Here is a 21,825-nt window from a genome sequence, read left to right on the forward strand (position 1 = left end):
GAAAAATCTCGGGTGATTTACTTGATAAGTGTATTGAGCGTATATCGAATTATTTTTACTTGTCTCTGCTGTCGTCAAGGAGATTTTACAAAACACTGAAAGGATCGAGTGCGAGCCTGGATGGTTGCCTTAAAATTGTGATTTTTAAATCAATTGAATATATGGATTTGTCCTTATGATCAACAAAAATAAAAAGAAAAAGTTCCAAAAAAAATATCACCAATCATGCAAATTTCTTTAGACACTTTCCAACTTTTTTTACCATTCAGAGATTTAGATTGTATTGGTGTGCTCTTTTTTAAATCCGAAAATTGTATTGTATTTGTGTTCTGTCTTTTTTACAATTCAAAGAACTTCAAATGCATTAGGGCGCTGTCATTTTTTAAAGATTTGTGCATACCTTTTTATGACTTCCGAAGTCAAATTCAAGTGATGATGTTGGCCAGGCCGAAACAAGTAGTGAAGTGAGAAAGCGAATGGTTTAGTGAGGTTAAAATTTTTCACTATAATTTTAAGCAAATTGAGAAATGGTATTTGAACAAAAGTTCGTTCTCTCGCTTGTGGTTTTTTCTTCATATCCAGCTATTTGATTTCAATTTATACTGTTTTTTAGGCTTTTTTGATCGGATTTTTTGAGATGATTTTTCCAAGCAATTTATTGTTCAGTCTGGGTCTTATTTTTCGTTTAGTCAATGAAAGATCTTTGAATTGTTTTAGGACTTTTCCTGCTATAAGATTTTTGTGAGACGTTCTTAAACAGTTTTCGTGAGTTTGATGTTTCAAAAAGTGACAAACAGGTGAAGCCCAGTGCGTATAAAGATTCATTGCAGGCCCAGCTAACTTCAGTAGTCCTTCAAGTGCCTAGTATGAAGCAGCTGCTGGGAAGGCCTTATTTCAAGTTTAAAGGGTCATTTTAAGCCCAAAATGGTGCAGTTCTTCCAGTTTCTTTTTCATCCATTTTGGAGTTGGTTGTTCAATCAGTCTTGAATTGACGTTTTTCAAAATTTATTATAGTGTTTTGCAAAAAATGATTACTTTTTATGTCAATTTTTGAGCTATACGGCTCGCTATTGCATACATAAACACTAAAAATGATACCATTTTTTGTTGTTTTCTTCAAATTTTTCCAAAATTTTTTTGTCATCTTTTGCGTTTTCTCAGCCTCAAGGTCACACAGCTTTCTCTCGGGTTGTGGTTACAGGGTAACGCATTGTTTCGAGAGGCAAAAAATGTTTTCAAGATACTAACAGCACGAATTCTAACATTTTAAAAAAAAATTGCATTTTTTTTTCAAATAATTTGGTTTTTTTCTATACTTAGTGGCCTATAAACCCAATTATGAGGCTTGTGCGTTGATTTACGGGTATTTACGAACGAATCAAATGTGGCCTTTACGGTAAAACCTTCAGACTCTTATCAATGAAAACAATTTTGTTTTAGTTTGTTTTGTTGATTGTTGTTCCTCGTATCTTGTTAGATTGCCGTTTCAGGCAATTATGTTTCCGACAATTATAGGCAATTATGTTTCCGTTGAAATTTTTGGATTGTAACTCAGGACTTGCCCTGCTATGTTTTTAAAAATATAATTTCAGGCATTTATCTGAAGACTTTTAGCTTTCGAAACGGGATAAACAGGTAAAACTCAGCGAGCATTGATTCGCGATAGAAGCCCCTAAATTACTTTAGCAGTCTTAAGAGTGCTCATTGCACTAAATAATCTGGTAACGTCTGAATTCAGAATGACAAAGTCTTTTTAATGTTTTTGAACACAAAGTTAAGCGTTTTTTTTGTTTTTTGAGACTTTTCGCAAACAGTATTTCAATTGACATTTGTTCAAGCTCTTAGTAGTCATTTGCAAGCTAGAAGTGCTCTTTTGACTGTTTTTGAGGTAATGATCCTTGTTCTTTTTGAAAAAAATTCTTTTAATAACAAGAATGTGTTTTATTTGTTGCAATTTTTTCCAAGATCTTTTTGGAAAATTTTGTCAGTTTTTGAGTTTTTTATCAATGGAAGCCAAAAAAATTTTTTGAGGCTCACTGGATAGCTTTCAGTGACTTAGCAAATTATCTTTAAGGATAATTAGATGAGAAATTTTGGCAAATTGTTATTAATTTTAGACAGTTTTCTTCAAATTTTTGTTAACTTTTAAAAATTTTCAAGTTTTTGGACCCTCAGGGGTCAGTAATTCTTCTTAAGTCTTCAATTTGAGGTAGCACTTAGCTCTAAACCACAATAAATAGTTTTAAAGATCTTAATTCGAGGAATTTTAACATTTTTTAAATTAAAAATTATCATTTTTTCAGGATCTGTGATTTTTTTTCAATCTTCTCAATTTTTAGGGGCCAATTTTTAGGGGCTTTTCCAAGTGTGTGTGTTTGCGTCAACAGGTAAACTGTATATGCATAATTTTGGTTTAGAAGGTTTTTGCTTGAAAACTAAAGCATTTTTTGATCTTATTTAAATCATATACATTATGTTTTAATTTGTTTTTGCCCCTGCTTGTGTCTTAGATTTGTGAACATGTTTCTGATGCCAGGTGAAAAATATTCTGCACTAATTTTGTCGCGTTCAATTTTTCTAGAATCAAGTTGTCAAATTCTTTTGTTTTTTGAGGTTGATGCTGCCCTCACGAGCATAGTAATAGAATAACAACATTGGTTTTGAAGACCTTGTCATCAGGAAGATGAAGCGAGTCTTCCGTGTTTTTTACTAATTTAGTTTTTTGTTTTGCCTGCTTCGGGCTATAGATGCATACCCATATATCCAGAAAAAATTTTGTTTTTGTTTTCCAGTACCTTTTTCTTCGCCATGCAGCAGTTTTGATTGAAAAGCATGGTGTTCAGCACAATTATCCAGGAAGTGTAGGTATACACTTTAAATGCCGTTACTGTTTTTCTAAAAATTTGTGAAATATGTTTGTTTTTTATTCGTAATGGTGATCTGGTCTGCTGGTCAGATAGTCGAGATTTTAGTTCTTCATTCAATTTTTCGGATTGTATTTTAAGACCTGAACTGCTATGTTTTTTTTTTCATTCTGAAACAGTATAGACGAGTTATCAATATTCACTGAACAAAAAATAGGCAAGCATATACAGTAAATACAGTATACGTATTTCAATAGATAATCTAGTCAACAAACCTCCACCATGGTATAAATTTCTGTTTATGATCAGAGATATTGTTCAAAAAATAGATTGTAAATATTATTTTGTGGCCTGTAAAATTTAACCAGCTCGTTATAAAAGTAATACACTCCTTCAAAACAAATAGGAGTTTCAAAAGCTGGTAAAGTGTATATCACCTAACCTCCACAAAAGTAAATTGAGAAAACTTACCATTAATTGTTTGTTCAACTCAGAAGAACTCCACCTAACAAGTGCTACTGGCATCTTCTTTGTAATCTCCTCATCGCCCCTTGTCTCCCCAGATTTTCCCACATCACCCAGATCACTTCCAGAGTCAATCTGCCGCTTCAACAGACCGCACGTGTACTCTACCGCGGCAAGTTGGTAAGCAGTGACCACAAACTCGTTCACACAACCTTGCGGCGTGTCTCGCGGGTTATCCCATTTCAAAATCTGACGTTCTAGAACTTTCGCTCGATCGCGCAGATTTTTAAGCTCGGTCAACTTTTCCCTGAAAATTCGTTTTATTTCAGTATTGCTGAAGAGCCCCAAATTGGGGAAAATTTCGCCGATTCTTTTGAAAAATTCTTTTTCGTTTTCAAAACTGTTTTTCAAATCAACTATCTGAAGTTCTAAACTTTGTTCATACGAAGTTGGCAACGCGACTAAAACACCCTTTTCGCTCAAATTGGTGCGCTTGGGGAAGTTTACATCTTTGGACTCTTTCAATCGTTTTTCCATGAAATGTTCCAAATCCTTTTTCTGCCTGCCAAGTTTCTCATTTTCCTGTTCCAAGCTTTTCATTGTTTCCTCTTTTTCCTGCAAGTCTTTGTCCAGCTTTTCAAAATTTCGAGCGAATTTCGCGTTTTCCCGAATCAATTTGGCTTGGCTGTCATTCAATTGCTTGAACGCCTTTTTGACTCGTAATTTCTCAATTGCTTGTTTTCGTTCCATTAATTCTATTGTTTCTAAAGCTTCGGAAAGTTTCTGCGATTTTTCGTCTGAAGTTATATTTGTAGATTTGCCGCCGTTGTCCATTTTTTGATTATCCGATTTTAGCTTATCGTACAAATTTTCCATAACTGACAGTTCCTGTTTCAATTTTGTGACCTCATTTTCAGAACGTTTCGATTCTTCGTCATAACTCTCTTGCAAAATCTTTAAGGATTGCTCCGACGCAACTAATTTAGCGGCAATGTCTTTATGATTTTCGTCGTTGCAAGAAATTGACCTTTTATTTAGATTCATTTGTTGATCGGAATAGCTATTTTCACTCATATCACGACCCCTTCGGCTAGCTAAAACTTTCCGATTGGCTTCGCTTTGAAGTTCTTTCACTTTTTGTTCACTCGAGCACAATTCTTCCTTCAAATGATTATAAGATTTCTGACTTGATTCGAGCTCACCCTTCAATCTTTTCACGTTTCGTTCAAGCACTGATGACTTTTCTGTTTCAATTTCAAGCTTCCGGTTAAGTTGATTGTTGCGATTTTTAGTTTCGTTCAATTGTGTTGTTAATTTTTCAACTTTTTTCAATAAATCATTATTGTTATCACTTTCGGAGCTTTGCTCAGCTTGATCAAAATTGTAATTGTCGTTAGTTTTCTGGTATACTTGAAATTTGTCGCCTCTAAGCCTGCCGACGGGTGACCTATTATGTGACTGAGCGTTGCGTAAGGCTTTTTGACTTTCTTCTAACTTTTCCTGAAGTTGCGCAATTTCAGTTAATTGCTCGCTTCTTGCCAAAGATAAAACTTCAACCTTTTTGAGTAAACATTCTTTACAGTTACGCAAATCTTTGATTTCTTCTTGAAGTTTCTTGTCTGTTTTTTCTGACGGTTGCTCACTTTTTCCGGTTTGAGTAGTTTGAGTCGAATTGTCTTCTTTTTTAACTTCTTTCAATTTGTTTGAAAGAGAAAGGCTTGAGTTTTTGAGGAAAGTAATTTGGCATTCTTGATCTTTGGTAACAGCTGTTAAATTCTTGACTTGTGCCCTCAAACGAAGAACTTCTTCTTCACGTGGGGATAAGCGAATCGGTCGGTTCTAAAAACAAGCAACGTTGAAAAGTTTTTAATGATAAAAGAATTGTCAAAATGTACATCTGGCAGCTAAAATGGGTTTCAATTTAGGCTGGAGCAAAGTAACGTATTGGGGTATCGAACCACTTGCATGGATATTGTGAGACAGCGACAAAGTATAGGCTGACTGACTCTGCTTGAAGGCGAGGACTTAGGACATACTTCAAGAACAGCACATCGGTTCGAAATGTTAGTCAGAATTTTGAACTGACTTCTGCAGAGTCATGTATCCTAGCTTAAGACACGCAACTTGAAAATTCGAAAATGCTTGATGGTTAAAGAAGTCAACTTCTAGCTATATATAAAGAAATTTTGTGGCATTTAAACTTTTGCAACACAACGTAAGCCCATCTTCATCCACCATCCATTTTCTGTATTTAAAAAGGTAAAATTTGAGGCTATATGTAAAATCAGAGCATTACGATGCAGAGGTATACCCCAAAATTTCCACCTTAGTAAAATTGGCTCAAAAATTAGTTACATACAATGAATGAATTTAGGTGACATCCTTTGTATCTTACTTTCGCAAAAGGGGTTCCACCATTTTTGCGAAATAAAAGAACATTTGGTGCGAAAAGTAGGTAACAAATCTTGTAGCACGTTTCCGCTCATTTTAGGTATCTATTATTAGCGCGCATTTTGAGCATGCAATAAGCACTTTAATAAAGATTTAATTGAAACTTTCAAAGTTTCAAAGTGCTTCAAATACATGCAACCACAAAAACTGATTTTTTTTCCGAAAAAAAACCCTCAACACATCAAAGACTTTGTATATCAATGTGGGACGGGTCAATTTTAATAAGTAGTAATAAATAGTACTAATAAGTAATAATAATTAGCAATAAAGCACTATAAGTAGTAATAAATTAGTAATAAAATACTACTAGTAGCAATAAGTTAGGCTTAATTAAATAAGTAGTAATTAAATTAGGCTTAATTGCGGATTATATGCGAAATCGAGCTACATTGTGTGCGAAAAATCGATACATAAATGGAGCGGATGCGTGATACAACTCGCGCGAAAAATAGGTTATTAAGTTTGTACTTGTATTTCGCGGCTAAAATTAGGACACTTTTGCAAACACGGGATACGATATTCCCTTCCATTTTGCCGGTTTCTGCTAAAGTACCTTTTTTCCGCAATCTGGTTCCACTTTCAATGTATTAACATAGTAAAAACGAACACGAGATACACGCATCGGGCATATCTGCCCGTGACGATTTGGGTATACCTCTGCATCGTAATGAGGCTTGGGGCATGTTTTTACCTCCGAATCAGGAAAATATAGGCGTTGATTGTTAGACTGATCAGTTAATTGATTGTTGTCAGTTATCTGTCCTAGTTTTTGCTTTTTGAGAAGCTTGAAAAAAGTGTTCAATTAGGGGTTTTAATGAAATTTACATAACGTACGTATAGCAAAACTAATTCATTGTTTCAACGGGCACAATTTCTTTGCTTAAAGTTTGCTAGAATATTCTATACTAACAAAAAATATGTAAATGAAGGACTTAAAATGAAGAAAAAAACCAAAAGATCAGAGAAACACCGGAAAACGGTGGTTAGAACATGCGTAAAAATTGAAATCTGAATATTTTTGTATCACACCTAAGATCTATTTGAAAAGATATACATCGGCTTACGTGTGCCAATACTTCTTTTTGAAAAATATTTTTTAAGCTTCATACAGTATTTCAATTCCGTTAACTAAAAATTACAGAAAAAAAATGCAAGGAATGTTGTAGCTTAGGTAATTGTGCATAAATGTGACAAGTTGAAAATTCAGCACACCTCTAGAGTAACTGTAGCCTACCCTATCTTGTTCGTAAAAGCAGATGGTTCAAGACTTCAGAACTATTTTTTATCAGCAATAGTAATAATAACAGCCAAACACTGCGGAAGGTTCTTAAGAATACCTCGGCTGATGTGGAAGATGAATCCCTGCGCAATGTAGATATCCCAAGTCTGATTTGATTCCCTCTATCCCCGGACTGTTGACCTCTGTCTGGAGCAGCCTGGCCCTGCTCCTCAGCCCCACTCGAGATCTGGAATGACGCTGATGTCGTGGTTGTGGTGTCCAGTTGAGCCAAGGGAACAGAGGTGGTTTTATCCCTATTCCTTGGTAAGGTGTTGTAATTGGTGTTGTTGTTGTTGAATTCAGTTTCAGACTCTGGGTGACCTTGTGTTGTAGGGTCTCGACTTTGATATGATGCATCAGTGTTGCTGCCGCCTCGCGACTTGCTGCAAAAGATTCTCTATGTACTATGTCACTCTTTTACGTATAGAGACCAACAGCCGAATTGAATTATGGTGACTTTGCTCGTGAATCATTGATTGGCATGTAAATGTTTGACCTTTGGTTATAAAGTTTAAAATTTGCATGCTTGAATTATTTTTCAAAAATAATTATTCTAATACCACTTCCTCTAATTGCTAGATTAGTAATACTCCGGTACATGGCACAATATATTGAGTAAGAGGCGAAAACCTTGTAAAAGTTATTCACCTTTCTGTTTATTAAAATTTCTTCCACGATTGCATGCAATTGTCTAGCAAAATCAACGAAACAAATTTGGTCTTCCGCAAGCTTCTAAACATAGAATTCGTTTTCGCAGGTGTAAATGCAGTCTTTACAAGATTTTCAATCAACATTGGTTAAAATTTTACCTGAAAAGAGGCGATGATGAAGGATGTCGGTCATTTGAAGCCAGCGAACTTGTCCCCAAAGACGAGCCAACCGACAACTTTGGCTTAGGCTGGATCTGGTCAGTTGGGGCTTTAGCTGCTGTGGCCTCATTTACTGCACCCCTCCGAGCGTTCGGACTCCGAGTCGGCGAAGGCGACTGGCGACCTTTCTGTCTAAGCGAACCCCCACCCGAGATGGCGTTGGGTGGGACCGAGCGACTCGTAACCTGTTGACCAACTTGATTTGTTTGTTTTGGATGTTTTGCTGGAACCCTTGCACGTCTGCTTGCGTTACTAACAGCGGCCATTTCGTGTTCCTCTTGTTTCAGAATTAAGTCGGCGACTGCTTGGATCCAGCCTAGTCGGATATTGTCGGTGAGGGCTGCAAGTTGAACTGCACCCTCGTGAGTGTAGATTCGGAACCCTGAGTTTTTCTCAATTGGGTACTCTTTGACATTCTTGCAAGTGGAAAGATTTACAGATCCGTCTGGCTTGCCATCCTGAAAGAGAGATCAATGTATAGAGATCAATAAGTTCCAGAAGTCGAGAACACTGTTTTTTAAAAAAAAAAACAAACTCAAGGAAGTTTTTCAGACCGAAACAAAGTCGGGGACACTGTTTTGTCGAGACAAAGTCTAATAATTTCAAATATCGGCCGAGGCCGGTCTTTTCATAAGTCGATGCCTCGACTACTGTATAGCGTTCAATTGAAACGAAAACTGCTAATTTCGAGGTGGGCGTCAATCGCAGTATGATCAGATGTCTTTCGTTGTTTGATGGCGAGAAGCAAAATTAAGCACAATTTTTATTGACGACAGCATGGAGTCATTTTGGTACTTTCGCTTTAACTGTACATTATTTTTTTCACTTCTCAGGAAAAAAAATTTGCAATGTTCATATCTCATTTTCTTAGTTTATTTCGGAGTCTCTAAAGCTCATTCCAGTAAGATACCTGAAGTTTGGGATTTTATGTTCTTGTGTACAAAAGTACTATTCATAGTACAAAAGTTTCTAACTACACTTTGACTCATAATTGAGTTATCCCATCAAAACCAATAACCATCAAACAAGCAAATAGCTACTTTAGCAGAAACCGGCAAAATGGAAGGGAAAATAGAATCTCGTGTTCGCAAAAGTGTCCTAATCCTAACCGCGAAATACAAGTACAAACTTTATAACCTATTTTTCGCAAGGCTTGTATCACGCATCTGCTCCATTTATGTATCGATTTTTTGCAGGCAATGTAGCTCGATTTCGCATATAATCAGCAATTAAGCCTAACTTAATTACTATTTATTTAATTAAGCCTAACTTATTACTATTAGTAGTATTTTATTGCTACTTATAGTACTTTATTACTATTAATACTACTTATTAGTACTATTTATTACTACTTATTAAAATCGGCCAGTCCCACATTGATATACAAAGCCTTTGATGTGCGATGGATTTTTCGGGGAAAAAATCAGTTTTTGTGGTTGCATGTATTTAAAGCACTTTAAAGCTTTGAAAGCTTCAATTAAATCTTTATTAAAGTGATAATTGCATGCTCAAAACGCGCGCGAATAATAGATACCTAAATTGAGCGGAAACGTGCTACAAGATTTGTAACCTACTTTTCGCACCAAATGTTCTTTTGTTTCGCAAAATTGGCGGAACCCCTTTTGCGAAAAGAAAGATACAAAGGATGTCTCCTAATTTCGTTCATTCTATGTATCTAATTTTCGAGCCAATTTTACTAAGGCGGAAATTTTGAGGTATACCTCTGCGTCGTAATGACTTTCTCTGGCCCGCTTAATCTTGGTCAATAAATTGAGGCCCTATTTTTTTACCAATAGTTGATTTAATTCAGCTTAGTAATAAACTCAAACAAAAAAATAAAGTAACATTGATTTCTGTTAATTGTTACTATTGTATCATATGATCATTTGACCTTCAAATAATAAAAGAGCACCTGTTCCTGAACTTTGTGAAAGCTACTGACCTCCTCTGCCTCAATATTCTGGTAGTAAAGCAGCTGGAACCCTCTCAACACAAACCAGTGTTTAGACCACTCCTGAAATAGAATAAGACGTGAAGGAAAATTCAAGGAACACTCCAGTGTAGAACATATGTTGCAAAAAGTTGGGTCGAGCTAAAGTCGAATAGCAAAATTAGGTTTGAGCTAAAATCCAGCAGCAAAATAAGTGTTGAGCTAAACTCCAGACTAAATCTAAAGTCGAGCTAAAGTCCTTTCATGGACTATTTGAGTTGAGCATGGTCTTTTCATAAATCGAGGCATAAACCTGGGATATATTTGCTTTTTACTTATCAAACTTGTCCCAAAAAAGAGAAATTTTCCGGTAGTTACATAGACCCCTTATTAATCCTTATTTCGGTAAATTGATCAATTTTTTGGTTCCATAGTATTGTTGATCAATTTTGTAAGATTTTTCATTTTTTCTCATAGTTGGTGTTTCTGTTCCAGTTTCCTCTACTGAAAAGTCAGAATGAAGAACCCACGCTATTTGTATCTACAAACTAAAAACTAATTAAATAAAATAAAGAAAAATCTAGTGTTGAATACCTGGATTTTTAAAACTACGGTTTTGCAACTCTGGATTACAAATAAATACTAACTTTGGATCCAGCATGCCAGAGAAGTAACCAGCCTTTCTTCGAGTACCCCCCACCACTACCACTGCCACCATCATCCACCCTTGAACCACTTCCTCTCCTTTTGATCGTATGTGGCGACAGCTGATTTGGACTTTGACCTCTTCTAGCTTTCAGAGAACCTTGTTGAGACCGATTGGAATCTGAGCTCTGCTGGGTTCCGGGTACTTGTTGAAACCCGGAGTACTGGGACGCAGGGTGTCCTGAAGCTGCTCCGATTCCTTCTTGGTCACTGCTTCGATTGGCGGGATTTTTGTTATCATCGTGGGCGTAATGCGAATCCTTATTATTGGGATTGTTATCTCGGGGTGTACTACCTTGGTGGGTTTTTGATTGTGGTGTGTAATTATTGACCATGTTGTAATTCTGATAACAGCGATTAGCCAATTCTTTCTCGGGTGAAATCGCTTTACTGTCAGGAAGCTTGCTCGAACCCGGGCCGCTCATTGCATTTGATTCAATAGTGGTATCAAAACCTTGTTCACACTTGTGCACAAAATTCTGTTTCGCAGTGGGACTGTTTCCTAATTTGCTTTGGGAATTGTTTGTACAAAGTGACGTTTTAGAGCACAATTTGCCAGTTGTTGAATTTAAGTCGACCAAATTGTTTCTCACAGCTTTCTGTACAAATTCAAATGACTTAAAACATAAATCTTCCCTGACCTAACATAAAACTTCTGCAGTAACTGAAAAAAGTTATGGACAAAATTTGACGTAAAATTTCTTGAATTTATTATAATCTGTTAAATTTGTACAACTGGTTATAGTTTGTTATTATCATTGCCCGGGGGCTGCTCAAAACTATTTCTTTGAAGTTAGCAAAATCTCTCCAAAAGTGGACTACGAATACTTTGCTGTGATCTTAAATGCTGGTTTAATTGTTGAATGATTAGAAAATATTGCTTCCCTGTGGAAGAAATTTAAAAAATTGCTTTATAGTTTTCTAAGGTCAAATAGGCCTCATAATTCAAAGATAGGAAGTTATAGCTTCCTGTTCTGGAGTCTATGAAAAGATGGAGACGCATAAAATTTTTTGAAAGGAAAGTTCTAAATAATGATGTTTTTTACAGAAATTCTAAAAAGCGCTACAGAACAACACAAAAAAAAAACAAACTTGTTTGGAAAAAAATAGAAAATAAATTTTAGATTTAGCTCTACACCACGTTGGTGATAGAGCCTCGTTTTGTCTTGGGTTGCAAGAGAAACGCGGAAACTGATTTTTCCTTGTGTTTAAGAATTTAAGATGATCTCAAGTTGAGACCAAGACACGTTTAAAACCTCCAGTTCCGAGTGTGGCTATGAAGGATTAGTTATCATTCATGATTGAAGAATTTGGAGTCGCATAACTTCCAATTTTGAAAAAAAAATTCTACAGCTTTAACTAAGAACAAAGTCATACTTTCACCAATGTATTATTACTCTTTTGAGTTATGGAGCTAAATGCTCCATAATATGAGGCATTCATAATGATTTGAATAATTTATAAATCCAGGTACTTTCATTAGATAGGGGCAACGTTTTTCAAGAACTCATTAAACTAATTTCAACCTTAGTTTCATTTTCAAATAGTAGTTGGATGACATCAGAAACCAAAAGCAGAAAACCAATATAGGAGCCGGCGAATAAAAAGCGCAAAGTTTTATAAACTGAAACTAATGATCAACCTAATTTGTGCAAACTAATTTTGCCCAGAAAACAAATCACATTCATATTATTTTTGGGCGTTCTGATATTTATATCAATGAAAAATTTAATTCAAAAAGTGTTTATAGACATAGTAGTGATTACTATTCCTGTCGTAAAACTAATTTTTTGGGAGGCGATATGTGTTAGAAAAATGAGACGGAGCAACGTAAACTGTGCACCAGACAAGCTTGACATAGCTTGCCAAGAAGCTCTAATTCTTCACTGAATATTTGGTTAGCGAAATGAAGCCTCGAGGAACAAGAAAGAACGCGATAACGGCTTGTAAAAGATGCCCAAGTTCGAGAGCTTAAGACTAGTTGGTGTAAATGGGTAGCGCACTGAGCTTCCAAGTAAGAGGTCCTGGTTCAAAACCAGTACTGGTCCATTTTCGCAGTAGCTGTACTAGTTTAGGCCCCGTAACATACTGAAGTCTTTGGTATTTGAGATTGTTCAACGAGTTTATATTTTAAGGATAGATTCGTGGAAAGGTTTAACTTTTGATAGATTATACTGTTTTTCAATTTAGAGAAGCTGCCATCAATGCTGCCATGTCACATTTTATATAATGAGAGGCAAAAATAATGTAAGTTTTTGTCCTAAAACCTTTCGGAAACAATTATTTACACCCGCTTAATGCACTAAATAGTCAAATTTGAGATTTAGTTTCAGAGTCGTTTTAATGAAACTTAAATTCTTGAGTATTAATGGTTACAAATACTGTTTTTCATCAGCCGCCACAAAAAAAACCAGGAACGAAGAAAAACAACCTGGGAAAGAGCATAAAGGAGTAAATTACTCAATTTGCAGCAGAGAAATGTGAATTTAATCGATACAGTAACTATCATTTCCAGGTCCAGTTTTTCCTCCAAAAAATACTAACCGAAATATACACAAGCAGACCACTTTTGAGCATCAAGAAAACCAGGTGGATGTAAATCAACTATTATCCAATTTGTGGACCAAATGTTTTGTAAGTTTTTATATTCGTTTAAAAGTTCATACAAAAAAGTGTTAGAAGAAAATTCAGTCATAACAATGTTCTTGATTTACTGTGCAAGGACAAAACGGAACCTAAGGTTTTCTTATTGTTAAAATTTGATGTTAAAATTTTTCCGCACAGCCAAGACTCTCTTTTTTAAAGAAAACTTGCAGCACTTGAACCTGAACTCCTCGTTAATAAATCATTTTAAAAAAATAAATATTTGCTTGGAGGAGAAATGAATTGTGTCCATTTAACTTTTTCGACTTCAGTTGGGCCAGCCTTCTCATTTTTTTCAACTATGAAAAGCTTTTGAAACGTTTTTCAACAATTTAGACCAAAGTCAGGTTTACGCTCATAAAATAAAATTTTGAGATTTAAAAGAAACAGTTTTCTGTTAAACGTTTCCGACTGTAAAAGTTATTCGGCATTTGAACAGTTGACAAAAGATTTTTTTTAACTTCAGAAAAAGTTGAAAACATTAATTCTTCCTCGTCATCGTCTTGTACAGAGATGACTAATCATAAAAATGTAAAGTGCAGCAATAAAATAGGTGTTTCACTTTGTCACTGGTTTGCGCTCCCAGTTTTTGTTTGGAAATTTTAATGTTATTACAAATATATGAAAAGGACTATTGAAGCGTTAGCTCGCCAGGCTTGAAAGCGCTACAAATCTGGACCACTTAATATGATAAAATTTACTCTATTATAGTCCATATTTTGGCTCAAACTTAACTTTTTTGTTAATTTATGTCATTTGGCAGTTTATCTCATAGTAAAAAAATGGTCATCTAGAATGAAAAAAAATGTATGTAGCACAAAACTATATTTTTGCAAACAAAAGTAAAAATATCACAAAGAAGCTCAAACAGGTTTAAAATTACAAGAGATGCTAAAAACGCATTCTGCGTTTTAATTTATTGGCAATTGAATAGAACTAAGAACAAAAACTTCCTTTTAATATAAAAATGGTAACATCATCCTAAAAATTAAATTAGATTCAAAGGAGAAAAAAGAGATCGAACCCATCTTTTTGCAAAAATCGTTCTATATTCTTTTTGAGGGGATCTTATTAGTATAAACTTAATACTGAAAACCAAATTATTTTAAAGTCAGAAACTGAATCTTGAACGCACTGGCTTTCCATTTTTTGGCCTAACAATTCGAAAACAGTTGAACTAGCTGTTTCATGTTCTCTTTGTGTTATTTTGAAAATTATTATTTGTTATTTTATTTCTAACTAAAGCATGGTTTTAAAATAAAAAGAACACACAACTCAGTAATATTACTCAGCTAGTAATTGTTCATCAAACTCCTGTCTCAATAAGAAATGATCATAATTACCGCGCCAAATTGAAGAAAGATCTTTTTCCCATCAAATTTCAGAGCATAAAGTTGCCATTGTGGTCAGGGATCAATTTTTTCCAATATGTTGATCAATTAGAGCAGATAAACAAAAATACATTTCTTTTATTTCAATTCATAAAATTGTTATTCAATTCAGTCAAGAATTTTTTATCAATAAGTGGTTTCCGTTCGTTTTCGATTTTCGTTAAAGCAATAAGTATCAAAGTTTCTGCTTAACTCAGATCAACTAAACACATGGGGGATTATAAATTATAAATATCTATAACACAAGTTAAATTGGTCATGTTTTCGCTGGTCCAATTGCAAAAGTTTTAACAGTTAGAAGTCCGTTAAGTCAGTTAGAGGCAAGTAGATTCATAGTAAGAGGATAACAACTTTCATAGTAAGACCATCTTTAGAACGCTGCAATTGATATGCCTGTCCTAGGAAGGTAAAAGAAAAACATTAAAAGTTTCAACAAAAATAAATAAAACAAATCAAGTTTTTCCCGTGACTTCTGTTTTCTATGATTTCACAAGCATTGAGTTTATTCTAATCCAAACAGTTTTAACAAAAAACGTATACGAAACGTTTTGTAATGACAATTAATTCGTTGTTTAAAATTGAAAAATAGCCTTGGAAAAAACATGAGAAACTTTGATCGATTAATTGTTACACAAAAACTATAGGAAAAAGTAAGTGAATTTGAAATGCCTCTTAAAAAATTGGGTTCACACCGTAAATCGCAATAAATTGGACGTCATTTATCTTCTACATCAGAAAATCATAACTAAAAATAAAAGTACTACCCGGACCCGAGTGCCATAGTAAATCAGTACTGATTCATCATATTCCAATGGTAGAACGTTAAATCAGTACTGATTCATAGTGTCCCAAGGGTAAAGTTACCTTGCATTATGTTCAGACCTAATCCAGAACAACTTTTTTTAATGATACTATCATGAACATAATGAACATAGTTTTTTTCAATGGTCATAACAGAATCATAGAAATTTTGAAAATTTCGAAAATGAGTTGAAATTCTTACATGACGCGCTAGGAGCATGATATAGCGTTTTATGACTATTCATTGAGCAAAGTTCTGACTATACAACAAATTTCTACATCCAACCACCCCCCCCCCCCCCCCCACGTACAACGAACGGGGGGTGGGGGGGTGGTTGCGTGGGTGTCCGACGAACGGGGAGTGGTCCGACGAAGTAACGGAACGGAATAACGAACAGAACGGAACGGAATAACGAACAGAACGGAACGGAATAACGAACAGAACGGAACGAAATGGAATAACGGAATACATTTGATGATGATGGGAGCACATTGTGTGTGGGGGGTCCGACGAATTGCAAAACGGAACGGAATTTATAACGGATTTCAATTAATTTCATCCTTCATCTCCCCCCCCCCCCGGATGTTTGATCCCCCTCCCAGTCGCTTGATCTCCCCCACCCACCACCACCACCACCGCTCCAACTCTGTGTCGGGGGGGGGGGAGTCGATTATGACCATTTATGAATTTTTCCTTTTCCAGAACACACGATCCCTTCCCACATTAGCGTTTCGAAGTTTAACACGAGAAGGTGAAGGTGTCCGAGTGTCCATCACCATCGTTCCATCATACAACAGAGGCCCAACTCGTCCGGGCCTCTTTCCCAGATTGACCTGCGAATGTTCCTTTGTTAACATAGAGAGTCTAAATGAACGACAGAGCGCAAACTCGATGAGAGCCCCCCAACCAACTTGGGGCCATATAGCAGGGGGGCTAGTGATATGTGAGTACTTGTTATAAAGATGAGATAAGGGTTATATTTATAATAAGGGACACAGTCCCCGCGCCCGCCCGACGACACGAGAGGCCCAAATCCCTACAACAAATACTACTACTACTACTACTACTACTACTACTACTACTACTACTACTACTACTACTACTACTACTACTACTACTACTACTACTACTACTACTACTACTACTACTACTACTACTACTACTACTACTACTACTACTACTACTACTACTACTACTACTACTACTACTACTACTACTACTACTACTACTACTACTACTACTACTACTACTACTACTACTACTACTACTACTACTACTACTACTACTACTACTACTACTACTACTACTACTACTACTACTACTACTACTACTACTACTACTACTACTACTACTACTACTACTACTACTACTACTACTACTACTACTACTACTACTACTACTACTACTACTACTACTACTACTACTACTACTACTACTACTACTACTACTACTACTACTACTACTACTACTACTACTACTACTACTACTACTACTACTACTACTACTACTACTACTACTACTACTACTACTACTACTACTACTACTACTACTACTACTACTACTACTACTACTACTACTACTACTACTACTACTACTACTACTACTACTACTACTACTACTACTACTACTACTACTACTACTACTACTACTACTACTACTACTACTACTACTACTACTACTACTACTACTACTACTACTACTACTACTACTACTACTACTACTACTACTACTACTACTACTACTACTACTACTACTACTACTACTACTACTACTACTACTACTACTACTACTACTACTACTACTACTACTACTACTACTACTACTACTACTACTACTACTACTACTACTACTACTACTACTACTACTACTACTACTACTACTACTACTACTACTACTACTACTACTACTACTACTACTACTACTACTACTACTACTACTACTACTACTACTACTACTACTACTACTACTACTACTACTACTACTACTACTACTACTACTACTACTACTACTACTACTACTACTACTACTACTACTACTACTACTACTACTACTACTACTACTACTACTACTACTACTACTACTACTACTACTACTACTACTACTACTACTACTACTACTACTACTACTACTACTACTACTACTACTACTACTACTACTACTACTACTACTACTACTACTACTACTACTACTACTACTACTACTACTACTACTACTACTACTACTACTACTACTACTACTACTACTACTACTACTACTACTACTACTACTACTACTACTACTACTACTACTACTACTACTACTACTACTACTACTACTACTACTACTACTACTACTACTACTACTACTACTACTACTACTACTACTACTACTACTACTACTACTACTACTACTACTACTACTACTACTACTACTACTACTACTACTACTACTATAAACGTTATAAATGTTATAATAAATGTGGTACTAATATTAATGGAATTTCAGATCTGTTGTTGAAATTTCGATATCAATACATCATTGATTCTCGACAAGTGCAAATTGTTTCCTCGGACCAAGTGGTTTTCGCGAGTCAGCAAGTGGCGGTTGCAAGTCAGTAAGTGGCGGTGGCACACCAATCAAGCCAGCAGCAATCGGAAGATGTGAGTTGGTCCATGTGTTATATAAATGTATGTATGTGTGGTATGTGTGTGTGTGTGTGTGTGGTATGTATGTGTGTGTGGTATGTATGTGTGTGGTATGTAAGAGAGTGGTATGTATGTGTGTGTGCCCAGGTTGAGGTGCCAACAACACAGGGTTGTTGATATGCATGACAAGAAGCTGTACTTGTTCAGTGTTGATCAAGAAAGAACGTGATTACGGCTGATACTGCTTAGACTCTCTATTCCCAGTGCGTCGGATCCCGGAAATCTTATTAAGATCCCGGTTTTTTTCCCGACAAGATCCGGGAAATACACGGGGAAGATCCGGGGATCTTACCGGGAAAATTACCGGGAATTTCAAGATGTGCCAAGATAGAGCAAGATCCCGCATTTCCCGCCGGGAAATCCGGGACATTTAAGAACCCTGACAGGAAAACCGGGAAAAAATTAAATCTCAAACAACCTTAAATCTAAAACAAACTATTATAATAGCGCAGTTTAAATAAACTCTAGCATGTAAAAATACTGACATCCCAATTCACCTCCGAGGTCAAAGCAGTCGTTGTTGAGATCACATTTTTTACTGTTAGGGATGCAAGTTGTGTCATCTGGGCACAGGAAATTGTAACACTTACTTTGTTTTTGTTTTCTTCCTTTTCAGCCCCATAGCTAGTTTATGAGGTCTATAAATATGGTAGTAGAATGTTATTCAGCTTGGAATGTGTACTTTATTCATAAGTTCACGGGGTGTTGCTGACACCGATCATGACTAATCAAAATATCTTAAACTGGTGCTCTAGTGCATAAGGGACGATGACTTTTCAACGAATAAAGTTGTTAAAAGTGTTGTAAAACATACTTTGTTTTACATACCTATACTTTATTGGCTGGGGAAGTTAGTGCCCTGAAACAATGTGAGTTTTGCATGGTATTTCATGGTACGAATCTCAAGTGGCACTAATATATAATTTCAATAAATTACCGAAGTTGAAATAAGCGAACGGTTCAAAAGCCACAGATTAGAGTTCAAAGGTCAACGTTCAAATCTAAAATATGTAGAAAAAAAATTAATGAATGAAAACTTAATGGAAAAACGTTGACATTCAAATAAGCACATTGATGCTCATTTGCATGTTTATGGCGTTTTTCGAACGTTCGCTTATTTCAACTTTATGGGACAGACTATAATAAGACACGGAGGCTCGGTAATGTGCGCTCGCACATAATGTTCCGACCCGCGCTCATTTACAATTTTGACATAACTGTCAACCAAATGAAGATATAATCAAAAATAGATCGTTCGCTTATTTCATCTTTATGGGACACGCTTTAGATACCACACACTTACATGCATACCACACACACACGTACCACACACACCTACATCCCTCACACACATACATACCACACACACACATACATACCACACACACATACATACCACACACACATACATACCACACACACATACATACCACACACACATACAAACCACACACACTTACATACCACACACACACACACACATACATAGCACACACATACCACACACACATACATACCACACACACACATACATACCACACACACATACATACCACACACACATACATACCACACACACATACATACCACACACACACACACACACACATACATACCACACACACACATACGTACCACACACACATACATACCACACACACTTACATACAACACACACATAGATACCACACACACATACACACCATGTATGTGTGTGTGGTATGTATGTGTGTGTGGTATGCATGTAAGTGTGTGGTATGTATGTGTGTGTAGTGTGTATGTGTGTGTTGTATGTATGTGTGTGAGAGATGTATGTGTGTGTGGTATGTGTGTGTGTGTGGTATGCATGTAAGTGTGTGGTATGTATTTGTGTGTGGTATGTATGTGTGTGTAGGTGTGGTTTGTGTGTGTGTGTGGTATGCATGTAAGTGTGTGGTATGTATGTGTGTGTGGTGTGTGTGTGTGTGTGTGTGTGTGTGTGTTGTATGTATATGTGTGAGGGATGTATGTACGTGTGGTATGTGTGTGTGCGGTATGCATGTAAGTGTGTGGTACGTATATGTTTGTGGTATGTATGTGTGTGTGGTATGTGTGTGTGGTATGTATGTGTGTGTGTGGTGTGTATGTGTGTGGTATGTATGTGGGTGTGGTATATATATATATATATATATATATATATATACATATGTATATATATATATATATATATATATATATATATATATATATATATATTGGTCTTGGGCATACTCGGTCTGGCCCAGGTGACAAAAGTCTGTTCGTTCTGGCTTGTACCTTAATTTGGGTCTGTTTGGTCTGAAATAATAATAATAATAATAATAATAATAATAATAATAATAATAATAATAATAATAATAGTAATAATAATAAGAATAATAATAAAAATAATAAAAATAAAATAATAATAATAATAATAATAATAATAATAATAATAATAATAATAATAATAATAATAATATTAACAATAATAATAATAATAATAATAATACAAATATTCTACAAAATTATATATATATATATATATAAATTTAAATACAAAGGCATACATGCACACTCTTTCACTCATTCACATACACACACAAACACGTACAAACATTTACACACTATCTCGCACTCACACACACAAACCTACACATATACATACACAAGCCACACGCACACACATGCACACACATACAAACACAGACACACAAAAGTTCGCACACATGCATACACACAGAGAGACACAGACATAATATTCACATACACACACATACACAGATACACACATGCACACGCACACACAGATACATATACACACATACGATTATAAGGACGTACACGCATACGCATATGCACACACACATTCACATACACACACAAACACGTACATACATACATACACACACTAACTAGCACACACACCTACACATATACATAAACACGCACACACATACACACACGGACACACACACAAAAGTTCGCCGACATGCATACGCACAGAGAGACACAGACCCACATACACAGATACACACGTACACACGCACACACACACATACATATACACACATAAGAACATAAAGACGTGCACACATACTCACATGCACACACATACACTCACGCACACACACACATGCACATGCACACACACAAACACGTACATTCATATACACACTAACTCGCACACACACACACACACGGACACACACACCCACACATACACACACATGCACACTCACACACACACTCATTCACATACAATAATTCGCACATACACATCTACACATACATACACACGCACACACACACACACACATAAATACACACATGCACACACGAACACACACATAAAAGTTCGCTCACATGCATACACATATACACAAACTTTCACATACACACACATGCATAGATACACACATACACACGAACACATACACACACATAAACACTCACACAAACAATCATTCACAAACACTAATTCGCACATACACACCTACACATACATACACACGCACAGACACACACACACACACACACACACATAAATACACACAAGCACACATGCACATACGAACACACGCACAAAAGTTCGCTCACATGCATACACACATGCACAAACTTTTACATACACACATGCATAGATACACACATACACACGCACACACACATGCATATACACACATACGAACATAAGGACGTACGCACATACACATATGCACACATACACTCACCTACACACATA

General features: G+C 35.8%; 1 protein-coding gene across 3 annotated transcripts in view; it reads right to left on the bottom strand.

Annotated features, from left to right (window-relative positions):
- LOC142352042 (uncharacterized) overlaps positions 1–21,825 on the bottom strand; it is a 128,596-nt gene that overhangs the window by 82,046 nt on the left and 24,725 nt on the right. For all 3 annotated transcript variants that reach the window (XM_075404387.1, XM_075404389.1, XM_075404388.1), the window contains exons 2-6: positions 10,506–11,162; positions 9,871–9,942; positions 7,869–8,386; positions 7,118–7,442; positions 3,336–5,168 (exon numbers count right to left, since the gene is read on the bottom strand). In XM_075404387.1, the coding sequence (XP_075260502.1) occupies positions 3,336–5,168; positions 7,118–7,442; positions 7,869–8,386; positions 9,871–9,942; positions 10,506–11,162 (3,405 nt within the window). The remainder of the gene's footprint in view (positions 1–3,335; positions 5,169–7,117; positions 7,443–7,868; positions 8,387–9,870; positions 9,943–10,505; positions 11,163–21,825) is intronic.

The sequence above is a fragment of the Convolutriloba macropyga genome, chromosome 13, assembly GCF_964194025.1.
Source record: "Convolutriloba macropyga chromosome 13, txConMacr16.3, whole genome shotgun sequence".
Classification (NCBI taxonomy): domain Eukaryota; kingdom Metazoa; phylum Xenacoelomorpha; order Acoela; family Convolutidae; genus Convolutriloba; species Convolutriloba macropyga.